This window comes from Didymella exigua, assembly GCF_010094145.1.
Source record: "Didymella exigua CBS 183.55 unplaced genomic scaffold M421scaffold_18, whole genome shotgun sequence".
Classification (NCBI taxonomy): Eukaryota; Fungi; Ascomycota; class Dothideomycetes; order Pleosporales; family Didymellaceae; genus Didymella; species Didymella exigua.
In genome coordinates this window covers 488,844-515,049 of record NW_022984792.1, presented here as the reverse complement: position 1 = coordinate 515,049, position 26,206 = coordinate 488,844, and the positions used below count along the sequence as shown (strand labels likewise).

Genomic DNA, 26,206 nt, shown 5'->3' with positions numbered 1-26,206 from the left:
CTAGGTCTGGAATATCAGCGTCCTGCGAGCATTCTATAACGTAGCGCTCTACGCTTTCTAGGCCTAGCTGTTTAACAAACTTGTAGTGCCTCTGTCGTACTAGAGTCTTCGTAAGTCCGTCTGCTGGCATGTCTGCAGTTGGACACCAGGCTACATGTAGACGCTGTTGCTGTATTTCTTGCCTTAGCCACATCTGATGTGTGTCAACGTGGCGCAGCTTTGTATGTAGCTTGTCCTCCTGCTTTGTTACTATACCTACTGTCTGCTGATTATCACAGTAGATAACAGGCTTCACATCTAGCTTGAACTTGATGTGATTGAACACTCTGTTCCACCACTCCATCTCTCCTCCAGCTACTGAAAGTGCTATAAGCTCTGCCTCTGTAGTTGACTTGTGACTGAGCGTTGACGTGTAGCCTTCCAATCAACACACATGCCGTACATCTTGAATAGATATCCATATGAGCTCTGCCTTGACTCTTCATCGTCAGCAAACGCTGCATCAGATGCTCTGTAGAACGGTGATAGATCGTCGATTTGGCTGATGTAAGTGGTGTTGTTCTTTGCTCTATTGCATGCTCTAATAGCCAGGTACTTAGTACCAATCAGATATCTCCAGACGTGCTTAGCTGCTGCTAAGTGCTTCTGTCCAGGATTCTGCAGATGCCTTGCTAGGACTGAGTGTGCTCGCGACACGTCAGGCCTTGTAAAGGTAGAGATGTAGGCTAGTGAACCCACTAGCTGCTGGTACAGCTGCGTACGTTCAACGCTTGCCTCCTCAACGCTAGGCAGCAGATAGCTGTCAGTCAGCGGTACTGCTGGGTATCTCCCTGATGTCTGAGCCAAGCCAAATCTGGCTGACACCTTGTCAATGAACGAGTCCTGGACTAGCCAAATAGTTCCTGCTGTCCAGTCTCTTACTATGCGTACACCCAGGAACCACTTAAGTTCTCCTAGGCACCTCACGCTATATGTTTCTTGAAGCTTTCTCTCAAACTAGCTGTGATGGCTGAGGTATTGCGGGTGCACAAGGACGACGATATCATCCACGTAGAAGAATACAATCAGCTGGTCACTGGTGAACAGACAGGGCACGTCCTGCACTGGCCTGAGGCCCAGTCTCGTCAGCGTGTCTCTAAGATGCCTGTACCAGAGTAGTGGCGCATCCTTGAGGCAATACAAGGCTCGTTTGAGCTCAAGTAGCTCTCCTATCTGGCCCACAAACAGCTCTGGTGTACGTACGTAGACTAGCTGTTCGAGAGGTGCGTTCAGGAAGGCATTCAACACATCATACTGATATGCGTGCAGGCCAAACGCAGCAGTTATTGCTATTAGCAGGCAGAACACCCTTGCTGCTAGTGTCGCTGCATACGTGTCTCCCCAGTTATCCTGGAGGTCTCCTCTAACGACTAGCCTTGCCTTGTACTTGTACAGGTAGCCGTCTTCGTCAAACTTGTATGAGAACACCCACTTCAGAGGGAGTATCTGTGCGTTGGCTGCTGTAGCTGTTGTAGCTGCTGTAGCTGCCGTAGCTGCCGTAGCTGCAAAGCAGCCTTTATCTGTACAGCTAGCGAATCCTGCACGTGCTGCATCCCTGAAATCGTGTCCAAATGGATGCTTGTCTAGGTCTCTCCAACGTTGTGGAGGTGGTGGGAGCTTGTCCCTGTGTAATCGTGTGCTTGGCTCTTCGCTGAGCAGTTTCCTAGGCTCTGATGAGTTGACAGCTATAGCAAATGCTGTGTAGTATGCACCTAGCGTACGTCACTGTCTTCGTGATGTCAGAACATTTAATGCGTCAATCTGGCTACTGATTTCTTTCCGCCTTGGTGTGTTATTCGATCGGCGATCAGGAGCATCTGCGTCAGGTGCTAAAGCTTGCCAGCCTCGTGGCAGCTCGTTCTCCTGACTGCTCTCTGACTGTTCGTTTGGCTCAGGCGTGCTCTCCAGCGTTGGTAGCCACCTTGCTGTGCTTTCCTTGTCCAGCTGCTGCTGTCCCGCAGCCTCACTGAGGAGCTGTTCCTGAGCTTGTTCTGCTTCTGACTGTCTGTGCTCTACGTCATCAGCGTCACGCACAGCCTCATTAGTCTCTTGCTCATCGTCCTTAGCCTTAGGAATATTAAGAGTAACCACTATCTCCCGCAGTCTCTGACAGCTGGGGTAGGCTTCCTTAGTCCTATTCTCAGGTGGTAGGAACATCACGTCTCGCGTTTGTATAACTAACTACAGCGTAGGCATCCATACCTGATAGATATTCGTCAAATCATAGCCTACGAGCTGGCCTATGAGCGCTCTCGATGCTAGCTTCTCACCGCGCATCAGTTTAGTATTCAACGCGTACGCTCAAGCACCAATAGCTGCTAAATAAGCTACTGTTGGCTTGCGTTTGTGTACAACCTCATAAGGCGTCTTCCAAGCTAGTGCTTCTGTAGGTGTTCGATTGAGCAGGTAAACAGCTGTCATGCAGCACTCGTTGGACAGCTCCATAGGCAGGTCTCCGCCTATCCTGATAGCTCGCCCCCTCATGACTATGGTGCTGCCAGCTCGTTCTGTCAGCCCATTCTGTTCCTCAGTATACTCAGCTCGGGGCTCTACTACAATGCCAAGTTCTATGAACATCTGTAGCATCTCACTGTATCCTCGGTCGTTTTCAAGCCTCACAACTGACACATCAGCGTGGTACTGACGCTTGATCTTCGCTAGCAACCTTTAAGCTGTACGCTTGAGCGTTGCTGAGGACTTGTCTGGCAGGCAGCAGGCCTCGTGCCAGCGACTGTACTGGTCAACTGCATGGAACATCCATAGGTCTCCGTTGTAGCAGCGCTCTGTCCTTTCACGCAGCTGTACAAGGTCAACACCTAGTCTGTAGAATGGACGCTCAGCTGGCTCCCGTAGTGGTCTTCTGCTCACAAGCTTATGTAGCTTTGACTGTACACACGTCTCACACTCTTTCCACTAAGGCGCCTTAGGCTGTTCAATAACCTTAATGCCATCTACCTGGCTGTCAAGCTGAGCGACTGCTTTTTTGACTGATGTGGCCAAATAGTCTGTGAGCCTCCTCTTGACTAACTAATAGTGGCTTCCTGTTGTTACTTGATGGCTTGGGGACGGTATAGCGCGTTGCATATACTGACAGCAGAGCTGGCGGCGGCGCCTGCTCCTTCTCGTCATCAATTAGCCAGTGCCCATCCTGATACTGCAGCAGGCATATTACGTTTGACTGCTCGCCCTGATACAGGCAGTCACGGCCAGAGTCGAAGTGAACTCCTAGAGGCCTGCTACGCGACAGTCCTACAACGCTTGTGAAGAAGCCCGGGATATAAGCCACGTACGTCAGCTTCATCTGGCTCTGTCCTGTTGGCGTCTTTACGCTGAGCACTACTTCGCCCCATTCTTCTATCTGGGCTAGCACTCCTCCTGCGTAGACGTAGTCTGTAGGCTCTCCCTTCTTGATAGTAGTCCAGTTCAATCCTCTGGTGTTTGTGACGTGACAGTTCGAACCTGGATCTAGTATCCACCTAGTGAGCAGTGGCGGCTGAGCTTGGTTAGCTACAGCTGTAGCCTGCAGCATTGCGTTGCAGTGTGTTGTGCTTTGAATTGGCTGGCCGTCATCCATACTGATTACTGACTGTTTCTTAACGCCCCCTGACAGCTTGTTCTGCTTCCTTAGCTGAGCTTCTGTGCGTCGGAGCACTCTAGCTACAGTGCTATCAGCCTTACGCAGCTGATTAAACTCTTTTTTAATTGCCTTGTCTGGCTGCCAGTTTAGCTGCCTTAGACTGTGGTTGACGTAAAGACAGTCTTTAAACATGTGACTATCTCCGCAGAGGCAAATTACGCGTTGTGCAGATCCTCTTGGGGTTATCGGGCCGTCTAAGCTCTCTGCTACACCCAACGTCGCAAATGTGCCAATAGATGAGGCAATTGGGCGTGTGCACCGATAGTAGGACCGAAATTCAGCCACAAGATTAGTAGTTGACTTGTACTGCTCTCCTTGGTGGTCCTTCTTGACAAGCTCCTGCAGCTGCGTAGCTGCCCAGCTGTCGTCAAGTCCCCTGATCGACAGTATGAAGTCCTCTTGCGCTCGATTGCCGTCAACTTCTGGCATCTTGGCTTCTCTCAGGAGTCTGGTAATTGTCACCCACTCATCAAGCCACGTGTCCAGATTCGCTTTCCTTGGCCTCGTACAGACAGCTCTGTAGCGGCTGCGTAGCTGGTGGTTTCGCTCACCTACTGATGGACAGAGGTGCTTCTTCAGCGTTGTCAATCGACTGTACGGGCTTGAGCAGTCGATAATAAGATCTAGATGCTTGACGTTGATCGTTCTAGCAATCTCAGAGTTGAAGCTCCTCAAGGCCTTCTCTTTCTGCAGCCATCTTGCCTCGTCACGCTCGTACTTCCTAGTCCACACGTTGTATACAGATATCTCTTCAGCAGATAGATCCTCGATATCAATATCTTCCTGCTCTTCCTCAGATACCTGTGTCTTCTTGAACCTCCACAAAGGCTTCTCCTGTGGCTTCTCGTCTTGTAGCTTCCTCAGCTCCTCTGCTGATAGCCCTGGGTCAACGTACGGCCACAGGCCGTCTCTGTCTGCTGTGTCCTTTCTGACAAACAGCCATCTCTCCCAGTCATCAGGCTTGCTGAGTATAACTGTCGTCTTCGTCACTAGCTGGTCCTGCTCATACGTACTCATGACGCTCTGCAGTGTCTGCTCTGTGTGACGCTTTAGATTGGGTTTCGTGTTAAATAGCAGTCGGCTGTCTTGACAATACGATCTACTTCCAGTCGTACAGGTTGTAGATAAATGGGTGAACGCAGCGATTAACTGAAGGCTTCCGGGCTCATAACTGTTGCGGCAAACGTAGCCGCTGTATATCGATGGAAAACTGCGCTGAGTTGCTTGCTAGCTAGGAGGCGACCATATATACATGCCCTGAGACGTGCTAGTCCAAGGTAGTCAACGGAGGTGACGATCGAGGCCTGTCGGACCGACTTGCACCGCAACAAATTTGAAGTTGTCGACTACGACTCTATCGACAGCCTCGAAGCTACTTTCCGTGGCCAAGATGCAATAGTGTCGACTGTCAGCATGGAAGCTATCCCTGGTCAGAAGCTGTTTATCGATGCTGCCATCAAGGCCGGGGTCAAGCGCTTCATTCCATCTGACTTCGGAGCTTTGACTACGGATCCAAATGCCCTGTCGATGCAGGTTAAGGCCAGGGGCCAGCATTATCTCGCTCCGTTAGAAGAGGATACCCTCGTTGCCTACTTGCTGCACGTGTCTGACAACGGCTTCCCCGTGCCGATCTCAAGGCATGGAGAATCAAGGCGCTCGACTGGAAGCGGCATGACGACAACATCTACGACAGGATAACGTGTTGGTTTGACACGCTCTGGAAGGGGCTAGACAGCGTAGACGTCGCGCCGGATATTGTGTAATGAAACGGAATTCTTGCACTGCATTGGCTTTGCTATTATTCTACAAGCTCCACGTGCACCGTCCAACTTCAGCGTTTTTCAATTTACTACGTGGCACTCCCGTTGCCTCGATACGTTCCGAAGTCTCTAATAACTCAAAGACATATTGTATCAGGCATTGCGGCGGTACGTCGTAGTATTGTTCGCCATGCGTGTTGTGTCAACGCCAAAGAATTGCTGTTGACTTTTAGCATGAACCCGTGCACTTATCGAACTGGCTATCTCACCAGTGAATCGTTCATATTCTGGTTCTTGAAACCTCCGCCAGCGAGTCTTGTCTTTGTTTTCTGACGATTCAGTACGTCGCTCTATCACGATGTAAGCCAACATCCGAAGCCGGTTGTTTTAAGTCACTCCTACCTGCTCAATGGTCTCTTCCATCACATATCTCACGCAGACTACTTGCTTGGTCTGCCCAATACGCTGCGCTCTTGCCATCGCCTGTAGTTCAACAAAAGGGTTCCATTGTGGTTCGAGCAGGTATATGTGTGTCGCAACGGTCAAATTAAGCCTAGGTTTGTTAGTGCTTGCAATGCCTTCTCCAGCATATGTGTATGTACAAACCCCTCAGCGCCTGTGCCCAGTGTCATGAGGAGGATATTAGAACCCATGAGAGATTTGAAGTCTTTCAAGACTTTTTGCCTCTGTTTCGAGCTTAGGCCTCCGTGCATCATGCTATGTTTCAATCCAGCTTGGGTGAGAAGTCCAGCCGCGAGGTCTAAGGTTTTCTTCCAGGCAGAGAAGACGATACTAACGATTGTTGTAAGCTTCTGTGACCTACTGCAACTGGAGAAACTCACCATTTTTCCCTATGCGTTTGTTTAATGTCGTCGAGAAGAGCCAACAGTTTGGATGGGTGAGGGCGCACAACTTCGTTGGCCGCACTGTTAAGCTTTACGGTAGTGACATGAGTGGTAAAATCAGATGTGGGATGGCCCTTTGTACAGAGTAGACAACGTGTATCTTTCTTTTTCTCCACACATTGAGGCCAGCAGCTGTGACAGACCAGATGCCTGCATGGTCGGATAAACATACCTCGATTTTGACCCTCCTCTTTGTCGATGCAAAAGATGATGGTCCCGCAATTGGAGCACGCGTTCTCTTCAAGCTGCAGCAGATAAGAGAGCGTCTCATCGTCTGACTCGTGGGGTTCATCCTGTCTCCTTCTCAGGCCATTGTTGCAGAAGAGTCGCAATTCGTGGATGGACTGGAGGGTAGTAGAGGCATATCTTCCGTTTCCACTAACCGCGATCTGGATCTGTCGCTTATAGTGCTCGTATAGGTCAGTGTACTGATGGCGCTCCTCATCGGAGAACCTGATGGACCGTGGGTGGGTTATCGGCTGAGGTAGGCCAAGGATATCCCGGGTTCGCCGAAGGCAGATGGTTCTCAGTAGTGTCTGCAGATTTGCGAACTGATTTCCCCGATCACTCAGCGTTGGTGTGATGATGTAGGTGCGAAAATTCGACATGCGCGCTAGCTCTCTGAGTCGAAGGAAAGCGACCAGGCTGCCCAAATCTTCGAGGCGATTCTGAATGGGCGCTCCGGTAAGACACCAACGCCGCTGCGCCGGAAGTTGTTGGACCGCCCTGAACATCTTAGTATTTTGATTCCGTATCTTATGGGCTACGTGATGTTCAGTCAGCGAAGGAAGAGATAACTACTACACAGCATGGGTCATACCTTCATCTAATACAATGCGAAACCAGTGAATCTTTGACAGGGGTGACGGGCTTTTCTTGGTGTCTTCCAAGGCGGTGGCATATGTGGTCAAAACAATATCCTTCTTAAATAACAAGTTTATTTCTGCATGGCGTTCCGTACTGAGGTGTTTGTGGAATGTTACTTTATGCGGAAACGTGTGTCTGTGAGCGTTAGTGGGACAGTCTGCAGGCGTGAGGTGAAGAGCTTACGTCCGGATCTCATCGATCCAATTATCGATCAAAGCTAATACAGTCAGCATTTTCTGTAATCGCAGTGGATTCTAGCTCAGAATAGTTACTGGTGGATGGGACGACGATCAAGGTCGCCGGCGAGTGCTTCGGGATATCTGATAACGCTTCTGCATTTGCTGGTTTGATCGAGGCAAACCTCTCCGCCTCCTGCAGAGAGCTGGCAATGGCCGATAACATCGTCAACGACTTGCCCAATCCCATGTCGTCTGCAAGAATACCTCCACTAGCCTCCCGACGCTCGGTTGCCTCGGACTTTGTAAGTTTATGCTGAAAACTATCATGTAATCAGTTCTACGATTCCTAAGGTAAGAGCAATATCAGCTCATACTAGGTTTCACCATTTCTACGCTTTTCTCGCCAAAAGGTAAGCTCTGCAGAAGGTCTACTGCTTTCCCGCTGTGCTATGAAGTCTAGCGCCATCATCTGGTGTCTACAATATAGATCAATATACACTTATCAACTTGAGCTCGGTGGTACTTGCCTCATGAGTGTGCTCTTGATGCGGTTAGTATCGGTACGGATCTCGTGTAGTATATTCGTGTGAGAGAGGGAGTCGAGAATTTGTTCAACATGGTTTTGAGAATTTGGGCGCGGCTTTGCATTGCTCTGAGCCGGTCGATCTAGGACGACAGCAGGCGTTGGTGTACCCTCCGGCTCAGTCATTATGTCGTCAGGTTTCTCAAAGGGTCCCTCAATATGAAGCATCTGAGGGTTATAGTAGGTCTCTCCACCAGGATTGTGAGTCGGGGATTGCAAGCGAATTCCAGACCGAAGCAGGATGTTGCCGACCTTGTCAGCATGGTTTCTCAGGCTCTTCACGTTCACGTCGACGGAGAACGTCACTGTTGCATTTACACATGATCTCGATGCCCTCGCAGCTTCTTCCCAACATCCTCGTTTCAAGTACGCCTGAAACCTGACTTCAAGTCCCACGAGTCGGCGAGCTTCGCTACAGAAGGCTTTGTCGAGACGTGCAAATGCGTGTCCGTTGCTGAGAAGCTCAAAGTAATCGCCTTTTGGAAGGATCTCGAAGGGAATATCGTGCTGGTCTGTTTCGGGAGGATACGTCAGGCGGATGAAGTCGCATACTTCACGTCGAGCCTGTGCGTTCACGTCGAGAACCTGTAAAGAACTCAGAACGATGATCTGATCTGAATGCATTGGCCTTACCGAGCCCAGTAGACACAACGGCTCATCGATCGGCGTGGCTTCACGAGCATGTTCTTGTTGCGTGTAGTAAGACATATGTGCATGATCGTCTCCGAAGGGATAGGGCCGTTTTAAAGTCATGTGGCTGTATGAAGGTGCGTTCATCGCGTTCATTTGCCTACCTCGGTACGCGAGATATGCAAGGTTCTTAGTCGAAGGATATGGTGTCGAAACTGTTCGTTCCTTGGTGTTGTTAGAGTGACCTGATAATATGGATATGCTGGTATCAGGGGGCGCAGCGAAGGAACGAAAACCTCTCGTTGGTAAATCCCTGGTCGCTGTGGCAGTGCTGCAGTTGGCGCTAGGTAGACCTTGGCGAAGGAGGACTCTCGAGAACCGCGCTCTGCCTTGTGCACAGACGAGGCCGAGCAACCTTGCGCTCAGATCACTCAAGGCAATGCTCAGCTTGTGAAGTTAAGCCCAGTGGACGTTTGCCATCTTTCACCTTACACCACTTCAGGCACAATGATTACACAGGTGATCGAAAGTCGTTATACAGTGGAGTATGATGTCTTGGTCGCTTTCCTCAGTTCGATGTTTGAGCAAGCCACTTATGAAATCGTTGTACGAATGTGCTTCCCACAACAAAGGAACGAGCGATGCTGATCGACCCGATACAGGTACCCGACGAAGGAGAGAAGTGGAAAGTCAAGGTCCCAAGAGAGCTCACTCGTGTAAGCATTTTCAGAAAATTATTGCGTGTGGCAGTTGCGCTGACCTGAATAGGATGAGCTTGTAGACTTGCAAAGGAAGTTCGGGCAGGCACTTGCCTAGTGGCGGGGTACCGTAGCTGGGGAAAAAACAAGTGTCGCCCTCGTTAGCTAGGCAGCTAGGCAGGGAACTCAAACCAACCCCACCAGCACAGCAAGGCACCCTCCACCTCCCAAGTATCTAGGTAGCTCAAATTACAGAAACCTTTCGCTCCTTTCTCAGTGCCCATTTGAATGGATTTCACTGGGTGGAGCAACTTCGACAGCCGAAGTCCATCGGTCGAGCCTGACAGCTGGAGTGCGGCGGAGCGGCTACAGCCTACCGGTGAAGGATCCAGTCTCGCTCGCTATAAATGAAAGACGGGCAGATCACCTAGCGAAAATCGTTAAATGTGTTCATCACGGTTCCCTAGCAATGATGATTGGAAGAGGTACCCTCAAAATCTTTGTCTCGGCTCACTCGAGTCGGATGCGTCTCGCAACAATACCAGGATAAGCCGGCTTAGTAAAGATCTGTTTGTCGCGAATGACGAATCCACATTCGAGTTTATAGCCATCGATACACCAAACAATGGCAAGGCTTCAAGGTTTAGATCTCAATGGGAGCGCTATTAACGGATGAACAGATGACGGACACGATGTATTGACACAGCAGATTCAAAGCACGGAAAGCTTGAATGCAGTCATGGAACTTAATCCGATGACTTCAGTGGTGTCAGTATAAAGCTTCTATGAGTCGAGCGAAACCTAATGCGCAATAGTTTCATTGACCAAAGCTACACGTGGAGTCGCCTCCGCATTAGTGAGGAACACTTTCGACGACTGTTCACACAAATGGCTGTGCACCCTAACTTCCTAGATGTGGTCCGCTTGTTTTGCGAAAAGACGGGCCCTGTGGAAGAAGGCTTCAGCTCGCTGTTCATTCACATGTCTGAGCGAGATCATTCCAGAGATCTCTCAACGCCAGGCCGAGATTGCAGCTATTGTACTTACCCTGTAATCACCTTGGGGGATATCGCTAAGCCGTCTTTAAGATATCGGATATAACATCAAGTATGTCGCAAAACACGGCCGACGCTATCCAACGGACCCGTTCTCAATCAGAGAAATTGGTGTCTACCAGCACTTTTCATCGTCAGATCGACAGTGTCGGTGGGTATTCTTGCAAGCTCCGGACCAGCTCAAAAATCGATTGAGGCATAATCTCGGGTGCTTTGATAATGACCTGCCTATGAACCAGGTTTTACAGCACTCGATGTTACTCCTGGAAGTGTCTGAAGATTGGCGTGAATATCTGATGTATCTTGAGGAGGAGTTCTCCAGAATAGTGAGTATAGGAATGTGCAAGCGAGAACTAAATTGATTAGTCGCATAGGTTGATCGAGGCTTCTTCACTTACGTTAAAGAGCTTCATACTGAAGGGGACGTGCAAGCCGACTTTTCAGATCTTAGGAAGCTGCACATCCTGACTGACAAGCTACTGAGACTATGTCGCGGTGTAGGAACAGCGCATATGCAGAAGGAATTGAAGGATTGAACTGAGGTTGTATTGTATGTAGCTATGGACTGTTGTTATAGGGGAATAGCGGTGAGGTGTAAAAGGAAAGGGCAGGGTGTACTACGTTGTACAGCAGTAGAGATATGAAACTGTGATACGTGGTACAAGAGAAAAGACTCCAAAACCGTGACACACCCCCTAGCTGCCGTAGGCTCAACAGTAGGGAGTCGACGACAGCTAATCAATATTGATTCAATGGATGATTGATAGCATCTAAGCTTTGTTGGTCTGACGTAGGCCTTTCAGGCGCTCAGTGATGTTGACGAGACTAAGTTGGCGGACAAACTCCGCAAACTTCTGCTTGGGTAGAATTTTTGTAAGTCCATCAGCAGGCATATGATCAGTAGGTACCCATTTGACGTTAATGCGTGAGGCGGTGACCTCCTGTCAAATCCAGAGCTGGTGAATATCAACGTGTTTAACCTTTGTGTGAAGCTTGTCGTGCTCCTTTGTGACAATACCAACAGTCTGCTAGTTATTGCACCAGATCGTAGGCGTGCAGTCGAGCGTGAGGTTGATTCCAGCAAAAAATCGCATCCACTCTTCCATCTGGGAGGCGGCAAGAGAGAGCGAGAGCAGTTCAGATTCTGTAGTTGATTTTGTGACTGTGCGCTGTACAGTTGATTTCCAGTCAATCATAAGTCCTCCAAATTTGAAGGCGTAGCCTTGAGAGCTCTGGCGAGTCTCAGGCTCATCAGCGTATGAGGCGTCGGATGATCCAAAGAATAGAGGATCGCGGTATGTGGGATCGTCTGTGAGATACTCGGCCATGTCGTGCGTGCTGGCAGAGGCTTCAAGAGCGAGAGCCTTCGTGCTGAGCAGGTAGCGCCAGGTCTGGCGGATCTTTGAGACGTGAGACTGTCCTGGGTTGGTGAGGTGGCAGGCAAAGACGACGTGCGTTCGAGCGACGTCGGGTCTGCCCCAGACAGCAATATATGCAAGAGAACTAACAAGCTGCTGGTAGAGTTTTGTACGAGCAGTGTCAGTCTCCTTGGTAGACTGCGGTAGCTAGTTCTCCGTCAGTGGGACGTCTGGAGCCTTGCCTACAGCATCAATATTGAATCGAGCGCACACCTTGTCGATGAAAGCGTCTTGGACTAGCCAGGTCTTGTGCAGGGCTTGGTCGCGGACGATTTGGATGCCGAGAAACCAGGCAAGGTCTCCCATAGCTTTGATGTTGTAGAGGTTCACCAGGTCCTTCTCAAAAGACCTGTGGAGATGGGCGTTTGATTGATGGAACGCCATTACGATATCGTCAACGTAGACGAAAAGGATGAGCCAGCGGTTCGTGTATAAGCATGGGAAGCCGTCAACTGGCTTTAGTCCCAGCTTGACAAGCTCTCGACGTAGCTCATTGTACCATAGGATTGGTGACTCCTTCAGGCCGTACAAGGCGCGGAGCACGAGCATTATCTCGCCTTCAGTGTGGCGGAATGCCTCAGGTGTTTCAGCATATATCTTACGCTCAGTTTTTGCGTTCAAGAAGGCAGTAGGAATGTCATACTGCTTCAGTTCAAGATCAAAGTAATTGGCGATTGCAATGAGAGCGCGAAAGTTGCAGATGGCGAGTGTAGCAGCGTACGTATTGTCTAGCAGGGCTTAAAGGTCTCCTCGGACAACAAGTCAAGCCTTAAACTGTGAGATATACCCATCTCTGTCTGTCTTATAAGTGAAGACCCACATCAGCGGCAGTACCTCGCTGTCTGCAGTAGCCTTTGATTGCTCTGTGTGTCCAAAGACACCTTTAGCGCGTAGGTCTCGCCATTCAATTTCCATTGCGCGTCGAAATTGATTGCCAAACATGTGTGTATTGAGCTGCTTCTCTAACTTTGGCAGTGGCGGTAGCTGTGTCTGATGGATTCGTGGCACTTCATCCGCTGTTGTGGATATCGAGTGAATCTCTGTCGAGAATGCTCGCAGGTAATTGACAAGAGGCTCAGGTCCCAGCCTCGCAGCGTAGACCTGTACAGCAAAGTTGTTTAGATCTCTCGGCTTTGGATTGCGCTTGCCAGAGACAATCAGGTTTGTATCAGTTGGATCAAGATTAACGTCCCGTGGCGCTCTCTCGCCTCGTCGGCGATAGCCCTTAGGAACTATATGTATTGTGTCGTCCTCCTCTAATAGTGTAGGAGTCGGAATTTGTTGTTGAGTTGATTCAGGTGTGTTGTTAGCCTCGAGTGCGTCGTCAGTCATTTCACCCCCCAACTGGGAGTCTCCAGCTCTCGAAGCTGAGGTCACAGGTGCTGTTTGGCGACGGCGTTGGTGAGCGGTTAATAGATCCTCAATGCTAACATCGTCGTTCTGTGGCATCTCTGGATATTCGAGTAGCTCGATCACCTCCTCGATCACTGGTGTAGAGGCGTAGCCATCCATTCCATCAAAGAAGAGCGTAGGCTCGAATACGACGTCGCGTGTGACGATGATAGTATCCCTTGTAGGCAGCCATATGCGGAAGATATTAGTGCCATGGTAGCCAACAAGGTGGCCAATGAGAGTGCGCGATTCAAGCTTGTCGGCAGCTCTCAGGTTGCGGTTGTAGACGTAGGCGCGGCATCCTATAGGTCTCATATGAGCGACGAGTGGTTTTCGTCCCCATACGACCTCGTACGGTGTCTTCCAGTCTAGTGCTTCGGTGGGCGTGCGATTGAGGATGTATGCGGCGGTGCGATACATCTCATGCGCTAGAGTTTTGGGCAGGTGAGCGTGAATACGCATAGCGCGAGCTCGCTGAGTGAGGACTCCGCCTGCGCGCTCAATAAGCCCATTTGGCTCCTTTGTGCCAGCTGGTGCTGGCTCGTATAGCATGCCCAGCTCTTCTGTAGTGTTGATGAGATCGTTGCCAAATCCTTTCTCGTTGTCGCATCGGATGGCGACTACGTCGGCGTTGTACGCGCGTTGGATTCGACGGATCAAGGCCATGAACCAGCGTGTGAGCGTTGGCTTGTCCTTTCGCTTGATTGTGGCTATTTCATGCCACTTTGAGTATTCGTCCATAGAGTGGAGGGCGTACTTGCTGCCGTCGATACACTCCTCTCCCACGGGGATAATGTAGATCAGGTCTATCGCAATTCGATAGAATGGTCGTTGTGCGCGGCTCTCAGCCGGGCGTCTTGAGATGATGTGAGTCATTCGAGCTTCGGTGCAGGTTTGGCAGAGACAGTCCATGTGGTCTCCTGTCAGTTGGACGCCAGTGACGTTTGATTCAAGCTGGTCGACTGCCTTTTGACCTGGGTGGCCCCAGATTTGATGAGCATCGCGTCGATCGACGACGTTTGCAGGCTTTGGCGCGTACGATGGGCGATATGATGCCCCAAACGTACTCAGCGGTGAGTGGAGAAGCGACAGCGGCGGTCGGCGTGATGGCTCGGCATCAATCAGCCAGTGTCCTCCATTGTATTCAAGTTGTGCGATGACGTTGGTCGGTTGATGCATGTACAGGACGTCGCGGCCAGAGTCGAAGTGGATCGACTCTGATCGGCAGCGAGCGAGTCCCAAGACGCTGGTTAAGAAGCCTTCGACGTACGCGACGTGCGTTAGCTCCAGCGTCAGCTGTCTATGTGGTGTACGGACGACGAGTTCCATCGTTCCCCACGCGGTGATGAGGATACAGGTATTGCCAGCGTTAATAGAACGACGTTGTGGATTGTCACTCGTCCTCCTCCAGCCTTTCCATACCTCTGTGTTGACGACGTGCGTATTGGATCCTGGATCGACAATCCATCGATTGCGTAGTTCAGTCTGAGTGATTTCATCGACAGCCATTGTCGTGAGAGATACCGTAGGCTCAGTGTGAGCGTCAATAGCAATGACGACCTCATCATCGTGGTCAACTTGATTGTGCCTGTCGTGACTGCTGTGGCCGTTGTGGCCGTTGTGGCCGTCGTGGAGAGGCTTGAGTAATGGGCCAGTCGATATCACGAACGAGTCAGTGTTGACAGGTGGCTCGCCGTCATCGACTCGCAGTGATCCAGTGTTCTGAGGTTGGCGGGTCAACCATCTCGCAAGAGCAGCCTTGATGCGCGCGTTGATCTTAGAGTCCTTCCGCGCTTCCTCAACCTTGCGTACGGCCTCAGCTGCAGGCTGATAGGTCTTCGGACGTGCCGGGTGGCGTGGATTCAGGATGAAGCAGTCAGTGTACCAATGCTGCTTCCCACATACGCAGGTAGGAATTGATCGTGCACCGTCACGGTGACCGCGACCAGTCGATTGAGTCTCAGTCGGCTTCGTGATTCCGAGCTCAGCAGCAGAGACTGCCAGGCCTGTAGATTGAGGCTTCGTGCGGCGTAGGTATGTGGTCATCTCAGCGACGTATGTCTCAAGAGATGAGATCTCTGCAGTAGTGCCACGCGCTTCATGTTTGAAGATCTCGCGTAGGCAGGACGTAGCATATTCCTGATCCAGAGCCTTGCAGGCGATCAGAAAGTCCTCTTGCGGTCGGTTGCCGTCAGTTTCCGGCAGCGTGATTGATTTGCCTTGGGCGGTGATGTATACCCAGTCAGTGAGCCATTGCTCGATCTTCTTTGCAGCTCGTGGAGCAGTCTTGAGAGTGTTGTACTTGTCAGCAAGCTCGCGGCGGCGAGTTGCGTCAGTTGGGCAAAGGAACTTCTTAAGAGCGACCAGTCGGTCGTAGGGTGTCTCGTGATCCTTGATTAGGTGGATGTGGCGTACAGCAATCGTCTTGCTGATGTCTGTGTTCAGGTCGGCTAAGGCCTTCTTCTGGGTGCGGTACTCAGAGCGGCGGCGCTCCCATCGATCACATTCCCATCGGTAAGACTCTCGGTCGTCTGCAGTCAGGTCAGAGAGCCTAGTAGCTCCAGCCCGGTAGTCGATGAGTTGAGGCTCAGTAGCCTCCGTCAGCTCAGGGAGAAGCTCCCTAGCTACGTCAGGATTGATGTACTGCCAGAGACCGTAGCGGTTGGCAACGTCTCGGCGAATGAACAACCAGGTAAACCAGTCGTCAGGTGTGTTGAGTATAACAGTGACACGCGTCACTGCGGGATCAGACTCAGCAGCCATTGCAGAGGCTGTAGTCGTGTATGAATGGATCCAGGCAGAGATCCAGGCAATGTGCGTCGTGGGTGGACGCGGTAACAGGTGCGCTGTGGTAGACGCGGTATAGCAACGTGCGACTCAAGTAGAGTGACGATTGCAGCAGCAGGTGAGAACAATCCTAGGTTGCAGCCGGGCTCATAACTGTCGCGGTGTAGGAACAGCGCATATGCAGAAGGAATTGAAGGATTGAACTGAGGTTGTATTGTATGTAGCTATGGACTGTTGTTATAGGGGAATAGCGGTGAGGTGTAAAAGGAAAGGGCAGGGTGTACTACGTTGTACAGCAGTAGAGATATGAAACTGTGATACGTGGTACAAGAGAAAAGACTCCAAAACCGTGACAGACTAGCTCACATACTGAAGTTAAACATTCGACTCGGTTGTCAGCTACGAAGTGGGATGTTAGACCTTAAGATGATCTCCTCTTCAGCTTTGCAAATCAGCTTCAATGAAATGCAAGGTAGACTAGACAGATACGTATATGGACAAGAGACGAGTTTGGCCAGGATTGAGACACTCGTTGCACGTTCTGCCGGAATCGGCCAACTTGTGAGCACTTGTCTGCACTTTGACTACGACATTGCTGACATTTCACACACAGGTTCAAGGTATACAAGACTTCAGATCGAACGAAGCGAGCAAGCATATCAACTACGAGATGCAAAAATTGACGGAACAGGGGATCAAAGAGAACGGACTGATAAAACGACTCACGGAACAATCTACAAAGGATACCCGGTCTATGATGACAATCGCCTTGATCTCTGCTATATTCTTACCTGCGACCTTTCTAGCAGTAAGTCGCTCCTGCTCATCAGCTGACCACGTCTTGTGACTGATTGAAAGCTAGACCTTATTTGGATCCAATTTCTTTGCTTACTCTGAGCGTGAGAATGCTTTGACCGTTGCATCAAACTTCTGGGTGTATATAATCATCACAATCGCATTCTCTGGATCAGCAGTGACTCTTTGGTTTATCTGGAGGCGGCGCGGACTGCGCGAACCAACGTCGGACGAAATTGATGCACCCTGAAGGGGCAGGATGTAATGTAGCTGTAGGCGTTCGGTCCTCTGGTACACCGTGGACATACCACGGACTGATTAAAGATAGCCAGTTATGTCGAAAAAGCTCCGAGCCAAGTTCTTCTCACTGTGTACATTGCTCATGGGCTTTCTTGATGATTAACTTCAAAGATATCAGATCATCCAATACGTAATTACAATTGTATAAGTCAGCACGACACCAAGCTCACCATGAAGTATCTCCTTTCTGCTTCAACTAATGCTCCCGACATTCAACATTGGATTTCAACGTGTAGCTCCTTTTAATCTCATTCTGATGTGTCTTATTGTATCTTTAGCCACTGTTGGGATATGACGTAGAACAGCGACATCACGGCTCAGCAATGGTCATTAAACGCCTCAGCGGCGCGCAAGTGGCTTCTTCAAAAGGACAGGTCGGGTAGCAGACATGATAGGGATTGGTTCGGTTACTGCAGGCTGATTCCCAACATCTTGGCAGAGGCACTCATTGGTCTGCTAAGACAGTTACGAGGGAACAAGCAAGCATTGTGCCGGCCACATCAGCACGAAGGCTGACAGGTAATCCACCTAGGCAAATCACCTAGGCATGTTTTGTACGAGGCTGGAGACAAAGACACGACCAATCACCCGTGTTCAAGTGATGCGAGTGCGCAGTTGTCAAAGATTTTCAGTTGGAGACGGACGCATATATATATGTCTCCTCATATTTGCTGAGCCGTAATTCGAAGAATTTTACGATGCCCATGCAGTCACGTGTAAAACAACACGTGCGCTGTACGCCTCGCAGATGTTTCATCAGCTGACCAGCACACACATTACGAGTACCCAGGCTTACTTACTGAAAGCACTCATCGCGGCCGAGCAGCGATACAGCACTAAATTCAGGTCTCAATGCTTGCAGCTACAGTGGTGCTTCAATGACGGTTGCCCTACGAACCTCGTGCTTCCAGCAGACCTAAAGGCACATTTCCGTTCCCGTCTCCCAAAAGCACTTCCCTCAGCAGAGAAGGGTTGGCTACGGAAGTTGCGTCACGATCTGATTGGTTGAGCGGCAAGCCACGCTTGGAAGCTCCTGGCAATTGGGGCCCTGATGTGTAAGCGCTGTCATCGGTCTCAAAACCACTTTACGGCCTAGCGATATTGAAGGAACCAAGGAAGAAGCGCCTCTTGGATTCTGAAGTCAGCACTGGCGTTACCGTAGCCGTCGTCATATTGGACGGACGTAGTGTCGGCTTCACAAGCTACACAAGATTCTGCCTGAGACAACCTCGCAGACGATGCAGTCGAGATTTGTCTTCCTGGCCGATGTGAGGAATCGTTCTAGCTGCATAGATGAGGACCAGTAAGATGCAGTAACCTTATGCAATCGTTATCTCTCACCAACACCTTCGCATCGGGTCCTGAAAAAACGCGACTTCTCATTAGCCAGAGATGCCAAAAATCAAGTCAATCAATCAATCTGCTTGATCACGGACCCAAATATGGTGCATGCACTGTGTCACGGACTACAGAATGGTCCGTGATCAAGCAAATTGATTGATTGGCTTGATTGTTGGCATCTCTGTCATTAGCTGAGTAAAGCGCATCGTATCTACTGCAGGCGCCATGACCAAACTCGTGGAACGTTGTCAATCAAATCAGGCCGACCAGGTTCTTTTTGGTTGTAGAAGCTGTTTGCCTAGGTGCATCTCGACCGGCGTCGATTGCAGCCACTCCACGGGGATCAACTGACCGGTGAGCTCACGTGCGACAGCGTCTTTGCCCCTCAAGGCTTGGTGTTCTTGCTAAGCGAAAACATAGCTGAGCAACACGATACCCGACATCGCTCAGCATCCGAGAACCGATGAAAGGCAACCACTATGGACGGAAATTCCCCATGCACCATTGCCCTCGACTATTTAGAACATAGTGAGGTGAAGCCGATCAGCGAATGCCTTCCTTCTGGTAGTGCTTCTTTTTATGTCCCTGCGCGAAAGATCAGAGCGCTGTTTGAAGACAAGCCCCATGATTTGACAGCAGAACTACTGTTTCTCTGTCCCTGCATGCGATGCATAAAAGATGGCGGAGCGGTGCAGTATCGCTCAGACTGCTTTAACAAGCTTAGGCAGCAGGAGCTAACGGGGGAGTATGCCCATATCTACGCACTACTTATCTATGTCCGCCGCCCAGGTCTCATTCAAAAGTTCCAGAAGTACGAAATAAAGCTAGAAGGAACGAGATATCTTTGCGATGCTGATTTTGACAATCTTCGTCACGAGGGGATACCTGACCTAGACTTGGTACAGAGAAAAACACTGCAGAACCAGTACAGCTTTTTGGTACGAACACTCCGTCCCGCATCAGATATTGTATCGATCTCGGCAAAAGAGCTACTGCCGATTAGAGAAGATGCGGAGCTCAAAGGGGAAGGAACATTTGCAGAAGTCAGATGCTTCGAGTTCCAAGATGACGAATATCGTTCACGAGAGTTTGGAGAAGTACGATTTCCTGAAGAATGGACCTATATGTTTTCTAACGTTTACAGCATATCAAAAGGTTTGCTCGCAAAATCTTCAAGCATGGCATGCACAAGTCTGCAGCAAGAGAATGGTACAATCTTCAGAGGCTTTCGAAAGAAGAAGACCACCCACACCTTATGTTGGCTTTGGGAGCGTATTGGCATGGCAGCCACTTCTTCATTCTACAGGAAGAAGCGGAACAATCACTTCACGATTACCTCAAAGGTCCAGGGGACAGATTCGAGTCCCAAGAGCTCTGGACGCAGATGCAGGGCGTTGCTGAAGGACTGAGCACTCTCCACACGCGTTTCGAAAACACCAAGATCGCCTATCATCAGGACTTGAAACCCGCAAATATCCTTGTAGTGAAAAAGAAGTTGAAGATTGCAGATTTTGGTCTGCTGGAATTTAAGCCTGTAACATTGCCTGGCGATACTGACCTGACCGGCATTCTGAACGATCACAATACTGGTTTTTACGCCGCCCCTCGCAAAACCAAATACACTCGAGCCTGCGATATATGGTCACTAGGATGTATAATGTCTGAAGTTGCGACTTTTGACATCCAAGGCTGGGGAGGAGTCAGCGACTACAAGAAAGCTCGCATGGCCGATGGATCATTGGGCCAAGACACTCCACGCTTCTTCAATGGAAACAAAGTGAAGAATGCGGTCTTGTATATGCATACACAGCTGCACGATTATGTTCAGTCTGCAATGCATACTGACAGCGACTCGGCAGCGCATTTCCGGAAACGCTTTTACAAAAAAGAGTTTTTCGCACTGTTGAACAGAATGTTTAGGCGGAGTTGTATTTCCGCTGATCTGCTGGACGTTTCAGGTGAAGAAATAACCATCGATGCAGCGCAAGTTGCCAAAACGCTCGAGGAGTTACGCAAAGAAGCTTTGCCGACGACTGTGCTACACAACGAGGCCAGGAACTCTGGCCTGGAGCAATACCTGCAGGACGCGGAGTCGTTGGGCTTTTCGATGGAAGCACACCTTACAGATTTCAGGAAAACATTGAACAGGAGGAACCGAGAAAAGTTTCCTACTACGACTATGACTTCCCTTATGCAATACATCTTCAACTTACAGCAAACGCAGCACGCAGAACGTCGCCAACAAGGCCTTTCCCGTCTGGGCCCATTCATCGAGAGGTTTGGCGAGTTCAACGAACTTATTGCGAACGTTCCTAGCGCTGAAGAAATCATGGGATTCATCTGGGTATGTGGTTCCCTGCTAGCAGAGCAAGTTCAGGACTGACTTAGTTGTGTAGGGCCCCGTAAGGTTCTTGCTTGAGGTATGTTTGATCTCACCAGCCAGGGTATAAGCCTGACCCGAAGATTAGACGACGAATACCTGCACTGACGCTTTTAACGACCTTCTCGACATTTATGGACAGATTGGAAGAGCTCAGGCCTCCTTGCCCTTGTACAAAGAGATGTTGCAGAGTGTGCCAGATATGACTAAGGCTCTAATAGCGGCGTACAGCGATACCATCCAGGTCAATCAATTGCTCGTGGTATACTTCCAACAGCGCCGTAAGACAACTCCATTACATGACCTTGGCTTTATATTAATAGCGGATAGTCTGGACAGAGCTTTTCCCCACGACATGGAAACGACACAGATCTCGACTGACGGGTATTATGTCTCGCATGACGTCCCGTCTCAAGCTTGTTGGTAGCCGGGCAAGCTTGAATCAATTTGACTCATTCATGAATGCTTCGGCTCTTGAAGCAGAGACTTCAGTCGACAAGATATATAGCGAGAATCTGGGCCGCAAACAAGCCGTATACGCATGGGTCAGACCTACCGACATGGAAAACGATCAAGAATATCTGAGGCGGATTCGTGTTGCATATCCAGGTACCTGCAGCTGGTTACTAGATGAGACGACCTTTCAAGAGTGGTTCGATCCACAGTCTAACGTAGTGACTGTTCCGAAGTTGTTGTGGTTGAACGGCAAGCCTGGTTCTGGTGAGTTCTTACACGCATGTATCGAACAACAACTTACACTATGGCTCTAGGGAAGACATTCCTTGCATCCTTGGTTGTAGAAGAAGCGAGAAAGCTTGAATCAAGTCCCACCGTCTTGTTTTTCTACTTCAAGCAAGAGGATAGCGATCGAAATAACTTCCTTTCCATGGCTCGTACTCTGCTTTCACAAATTCTCGAACAAAACCCTCACACTCTTGACTATTTCTATGACAAGTGCTGTAGTAGTGGAGCCGCTGTGATCAGTTCTCAGCCCCTAGTTGAAGAGTTGTTGAAGTTCGCGCTACGCAATTGCGAGTCTGCATACGTCGTGCTTGACGGTTTAGATGAGTGCTGCACAAGGAAAGAAAGAGGGGAGATCGCGAAGTGGTTTCGAGACCTAATCGAGGAAGGTCCGCCAGAAATTCGCGATGGACTTCATTGTATGTTCATCAGCCAACACGACAGCGCCAGAAAGGACTATCGCGATCTTCCTAGTATCACGGCAGATGCCTACAATAATGAAGAAGATATTGAGACTTTCTGCAAGATACAAGCTGGAAAGCTCGTTACAAAACTCGCCATCACTGAGGATTACGCACACGAGATTGCCGAACGCGTTTCTGCAGCAGCTGAAGGTATTTCTGCCCCTCATGGTTGACTTGCCTGACTGACAATAGTGACATCAAGGAGTCTTCCTTTTTGCCCATCTTGTTTGGATCAATCTTTGCGGTCAGAGCTCCATACATAGCTTAGAAAGCGAGATGGAGACTTTCGCAACTGATTTGGACAAGCTGGATAAGGCGTAAGTGATACGACTGCTGGGTTTTTGACTCCATCGGCTGACTCCACAATTTAGTTATGCTCGGATTATAAAGACCATTGTAGACAAGCCTGTTACCGCCCAACGTGACGAGGCTTTGCTGCTCCTTGGTTGGCTTGTCTGTGCAAAACGACCGTTGAAGATGCACGAAGTACAAACGCTGAGGTCGGCCGACTTTGACAAAAGAACTGTTGAATTTGAACGGCGAAGATTTCGCATCCATATCAAGGAACTATGTGAATCGCTGGTCGACGTCCGCGATGATGGCAGTATCGAGCTGGTTCATATGACTGCAAGAACGTAAGTGATCTGCGGTAACAACACATGAGGAAATATACTGAGATGCGCGAAGGTATCTAGCAAAAAGCCACTTTCTCGACATGGTCACTGAAGAGCGCCAGATGGCAATGCTCTGCATTGACTACTTGAACCTACCATCGTTTCAAAATCCGTCAGAAGAGCAGGTTCTGGCAGGGGAATATGGTTTTATGGAGTATTCCATCCTGTATTGGCTCCGGCACTTGGAGGCAGGCATGAGCTCAGCTCCACCCGATCAGGATAATATCTATCAGAGCCTCAAAGAGTCTCTTGATATACTGATTGAGCAATACTGGAACGAGCCAACTGCCAGCATTGCATCAATCTCCAAGTTCACCTCCAAACGGACTCGGGATGTTCTGAAGCATTTCAGTCATCACCAAAACTTTCCAAAGATCCACCTCGCCCTTGTTTTGACTGATAAAGAACTGAAGCATTTCGGGGACGTGCTCCCCGAATACTCTGCTCTGAGAATCGCGAGCATTGTAAAAGCCGTTCGTCGTTGTATCGAGACATATGTTCTTCGCAGCTCGAACCCAGACGTGACTGAAGCGCTAAGGAATATGTACGGCAGTAATCTATTCAAGTGCCCGAGGTTCAGCTGCAGGTACTTCACCGATGGATTCTCAACACTGGAAGAGCGTGAGAAACATGTCGAACGACACGAGCGTCCAGCTCGTTGTACCGATGAACATTGCAGAGGCTCTCAGATCGGGTTTGCGACGCAAGCACAACTAGATCGACATCTCAGGGAGAATCATCCGGACACGACGGAACGCCACCACAATTTTCCGACAGACGAGGAGATTTTTGACAGTATGCGAGAAGTTTCACCAGAACCCGAAGATGCGATTGAGGACGAACCTCAGTTTGTTCAGCAGTCGGAACGACCGTTCGCAGTTCCGGACCCAGGAGATACTTTCATGTCAGAACAGGCAGAGCCCCAGCCAAAACAGCTCAGTGAGGTCGCTAAGCGCCAGCGAAAGAAGCGGAACTATCAATGTGCACATTGCGACAAAAACTTCACCAAAAAGTATAACTGGGAATCTCATCTTAGAACCCACGACGAAAACCGAAGATTAGAATGTCAATTTTGCGATAAATCGTGCGCCAGATTTAGCGATCTCGTCCGGCATATGAGGCTTCACGATTCAAATACCGCAGTCACATGCGGTGGCGTACTTCCAGATGGCCGAAGGTGGGGATGCGGAACCAATTTCGCAAGAATCGATATTCTTCGTACACATCACAAATCCAAAAAGGGCAGGCAATGCGTTGCAGAAAGAGACAGCGAAGAGCAATCCGTAGCTTCAGCTGCATGATTTAGTTCACAGATTAAGTAGAAGCACATCGCGATGCAACGTAGGGAGGTTGTACTAGGCTTGAGCGTTCGCCGCAAGACTCTTAAGGATAATATGAGTTTAGCAAATCATGACTGCATTTTTCTTTTGGAAAGACTTATTGATTAATGAAGAGCTTCCACAGTATTCTAAGGCTGCTTGCCCATCGTTGCTGACCATAGTCCCCGCAGCAAGGGTGGTAGGAATGTGTGAGTAATTTGCTGACACCGGTAACTTGCGCGAGAGCGGTAGCAGAACGCGAAGATCACGTCAGTGGTCCTGCAGTACCATGCTTGCAAAAGAAACCAGAAAGGCAGACCTGTCTGCTTTTGGTGTCGCCCAGCGGTTGTAAAAGTGAAGCGTTCCAGTGGCGGCTCTAGGCCTTCCCACAAGCGCTCGAGCTAGCGCTGGCTGTATGCACGAACTCAGTCTGACCAATGAATTTCCCTTGGTTTGAATGACTGCCTTTTTTTGAACCTTTCTTTGCTGATCTCATCTTTACTTTGCCACGATTGGTTCCTTGCATCACGGAATTTGCTAAGCCGTATTCTCCGCTACACGCTTCAGAAGCCGTTCAGCTTGATAGTAGTCTTCATTCTTCTGAGGTTCTGTGGTTCATGTCTAAGCCTGATACCTGCGGAGCAACGCATATCATAGGACTAGCCTTAGCAGGCTTCCTTCCATATATAAATCCCTCACTACCATCAGATGTACCTTAGCACAAGCATAGCTTAAACACGAATTCAGTTCAAGATACTCCCACAGTGTGGCCTTTGCAAATTATCAGAATGGAAGTGTAGCAGCGAAGATCGAGATTCAACGGAAGTAAGTCGTTGCAATCGTCCCGTAACGAACTTATGTGAGTCTCTCTTGGAAGCTTGATTATGGAAATCTTAAAACTTAGCCGTAGCCGTAAAAAGGTGAGGCACTGGGAGTGAGAAGGATTCTGTGTCAAAGTTAGAGAGACCGTGGAGAAAAGCCATGCTGATTGGCCTCATGCTGCAAACCCTACATCTCGTATATCCCCTTAGATAGTACCAAACCTCATCAAAGCCGTAGACATGTCGAGAGGGAAAACAACGCTACTGTGGTGGATCAAACGAGCAGACGACATGCGTCAGAGGAGTTCAGCTATGTTGGCTCTATTATTGAGCATGATCGTTCAGTAGCGCAGCCCATGAACATGAGGTTTCACGATAGGTAAGCTCTCTCAACCTTGGATCTGCACTATACTCTGTGCGTACCTTCGTAGACAGAAGCGAGGCAGATCATGACTCAGCACCAAGCCTGGACAGTTAGCCCACAGTGCTGTTAGCATTGAAATCTCTCAAGAAGCGACAGTCGCGTAGAAAAGAAGCAGTTTGTTGAACTTTGCAAGGATCGCGGTTATCTCCTGCTGGTCAGGATGATTGCGGTCGTCGGTATGAGGTGGATTTGGAGGCACCTCCGACGAAGTTGGCTCTGATGAAGTGTTTTCAGTCATCTTTTGATTGTTTCTGAGTATTTGATGTCGTCTTAAAGGTGTGTGAGCGAATATTCGTCGCTCAGCGTCAAAGGTAGGTTGTAGGTAAGCGTGCTAAAACCGGTTTTTGGTTATATGCACACCTGATACATCATACGTGCTACCCGTGACTACTCTAGTTTGCTGACAACCAGCAATTCAACCAACGATCCTTCCCGGCTTGTCACGTCTTGGCTTGCATACCTCGGCCCGGACCGAACGACAGCCATGTTAAGAGCTTAGTTCTTCTCATCAAGACGGCGAATCTCTTCAAGGGCTATGACGATAGTGACGCAGAAGTATCGAATGGTTCGTTATCCACTGGTCAAAACAGTAGCGTGGTGTAAAGCAGATGAATGAAAGCATTGCGATTCGAAGTACACCTAGTTACAAGATGCCAAGGTGGCCTCAGTAGGACGCCCGACAGGAGCCAGGACATGACTGATAGCATGACATGAGGTAACTGATTCGCTCAACAAGGCCAAGGGAACCTATTCAACTTCTTGGAAGTTGCTCAGGTCTTATCACAATGTGTTAAGTAAGGCAATCAGAGTATCAATAAAGCCAGTGAGGGGAAAGTCCTGGAGTGGTAATCGCCAATGCTGACTTGGTCAATCATCTCCTTTTCAGTATGAGATGTAGTATCTCAGTAACCCGAGTTGAGGGTAGTTGAAGCGAGGTTTGGAGACATTGTTAGAAGAAAACTTGAGCATAAAAGCTGGATGGAAAGGCCTCTTGGAA

At 49.5% G+C, this 26,206-nt stretch overlaps 8 protein-coding genes across 8 annotated transcripts; 4 read left to right on the top strand and 4 right to left on the bottom strand.

Moving 5' to 3' along the window:
* Window positions 1–3,157: 3,157 nt before the first annotated feature.
* M421DRAFT_35983 (uncharacterized protein) lies at window positions 3,158–4,666 on the bottom strand (the record flags this gene model as incomplete). The annotated part of the gene is made up of 2 exons (XM_033589659.1): window positions 3,158–3,442; window positions 3,485–4,666. Coding segments are annotated over 2 exons (1,467 nt in total), but the record flags the coding sequence as incomplete, so codon positions are not given.
* Window positions 4,667–5,440: 774 nt separating this feature from the next.
* M421DRAFT_394374 (uncharacterized protein) lies at window positions 5,441–8,723 on the bottom strand (the record flags this gene model as incomplete). Its single annotated transcript, XM_033590061.1, has 8 exons — window positions 5,441–5,786; window positions 5,839–5,989; window positions 6,043–6,228; window positions 6,279–7,104; window positions 7,162–7,365; window positions 7,481–7,707; window positions 7,762–7,863; window positions 7,915–8,723. 8 exons carry the CDS (start codon window positions 8,721–8,723, stop codon window positions 5,697–5,699), a joined length of 2,595 nt encoding a protein of 864 aa, XP_033447518.1. The 3' UTR covers window positions 5,441–5,696.
* A 306-nt stretch (window positions 8,724–9,029) lies between these two features.
* M421DRAFT_422114 (uncharacterized protein) lies at window positions 9,030–9,432 on the top strand. The gene is made up of 3 exons (XM_033593063.1): window positions 9,030–9,206; window positions 9,263–9,316; window positions 9,369–9,432. Exons 1-3 carry the CDS (start codon window positions 9,108–9,110, stop codon window positions 9,414–9,416), a joined length of 201 nt encoding a protein of 66 aa, XP_033447517.1. The 5' UTR covers window positions 9,030–9,107; the 3' UTR covers window positions 9,417–9,432.
* Window positions 9,433–9,742: 310 nt separating this feature from the next.
* Window positions 9,743–10,889, top strand: M421DRAFT_65877 (uncharacterized protein; the record flags this gene model as incomplete). The annotated part of the gene is made up of 4 exons (XM_033596275.1): window positions 9,743–9,939; window positions 10,114–10,337; window positions 10,387–10,679; window positions 10,728–10,889. The coding sequence occupies 4 exons, from the start codon at window positions 9,743–9,745 to the stop codon at window positions 10,887–10,889; spliced, it is 876 nt and encodes a 291-aa protein (XP_033447516.1).
* Window positions 10,890–14,690: 3,801 nt separating this feature from the next.
* On the bottom strand, window positions 14,691–15,817 carry M421DRAFT_35980 (uncharacterized protein; the record flags this gene model as incomplete). The annotated part of the gene is made up of 3 exons (XM_033589658.1): window positions 14,691–15,335; window positions 15,402–15,714; window positions 15,792–15,817. Coding segments are annotated over 3 exons (984 nt in total), but the record flags the coding sequence as incomplete, so codon positions are not given.
* Window positions 15,818–16,143: 326 nt separating this feature from the next.
* M421DRAFT_186026 (uncharacterized protein) lies at window positions 16,144–16,832 on the top strand. The gene has a single exon (XM_033587939.1). It carries the CDS (start codon window positions 16,362–16,364, stop codon window positions 16,782–16,784), a length of 423 nt encoding a protein of 140 aa, XP_033447514.1. The 5' UTR covers window positions 16,144–16,361; the 3' UTR covers window positions 16,785–16,832.
* A 4-nt stretch (window positions 16,833–16,836) lies between these two features.
* On the bottom strand, window positions 16,837–17,196 carry M421DRAFT_422110 (uncharacterized protein; the record flags this gene model as incomplete). Its single annotated transcript, XM_033593062.1, has 1 exon — window positions 16,837–17,196. The coding sequence occupies exon 1, from the start codon at window positions 17,049–17,051 to the stop codon at window positions 16,839–16,841; it is 213 nt and encodes a 70-aa protein (XP_033447513.1). The 5' UTR covers window positions 17,052–17,196.
* Window positions 17,197–18,853: 1,657 nt separating this feature from the next.
* M421DRAFT_422109 (uncharacterized protein) lies at window positions 18,854–24,063 on the top strand. Its single transcript, XM_033593061.1, has 9 exons — window positions 18,854–19,483; window positions 19,531–20,730; window positions 20,783–20,806; window positions 20,855–21,047; window positions 21,097–21,486; window positions 21,537–22,121; window positions 22,174–22,288; window positions 22,343–22,606; window positions 22,659–24,063. Exons 1-9 carry the CDS (start codon window positions 18,866–18,868, stop codon window positions 23,944–23,946), a joined length of 4,677 nt encoding a protein of 1,558 aa, XP_033447512.1. The 5' UTR covers window positions 18,854–18,865; the 3' UTR covers window positions 23,947–24,063.
* Window positions 24,064–26,206: the final 2,143 nt, after the last annotated feature.

Coding starts and splice junctions, on each gene's coding strand:
- M421DRAFT_186026 (XM_033587939.1), top strand. CDS start 16,362: ATGTTAGACCTTAAGATGATCTCCTCTTCAGCTTTGCAAATCAGCTTC.
- M421DRAFT_422114 (XM_033593063.1), top strand. CDS start 9,108: ATGATTACACAGGTGATCGAAAGTCGTTATACAGTGGAGTATGATGTC. Junction 9,207..9,262: donor AAGCCACTTATGAAATCGTT/GTACGAATGTGC, acceptor GACCCGATACAG/GTACCCGACGAAGGAGAGAA. Junction 9,317..9,368: donor TCCCAAGAGAGCTCACTCGT/GTAAGCATTTTC, acceptor TGACCTGAATAG/GATGAGCTTGTAGACTTGCA.
- M421DRAFT_422109 (XM_033593061.1), top strand. CDS start 18,866: ATGGACGGAAATTCCCCATGCACCATTGCCCTCGACTATTTAGAACAT. Junction 19,484..19,530: donor GTTCACGAGAGTTTGGAGAA/GTACGATTTCCT, acceptor TAACGTTTACAG/CATATCAAAAGGTTTGCTCG. Junction 21,487..21,536: donor GAACGGCAAGCCTGGTTCTG/GTGAGTTCTTAC, acceptor CTATGGCTCTAG/GGAAGACATTCCTTGCATCC.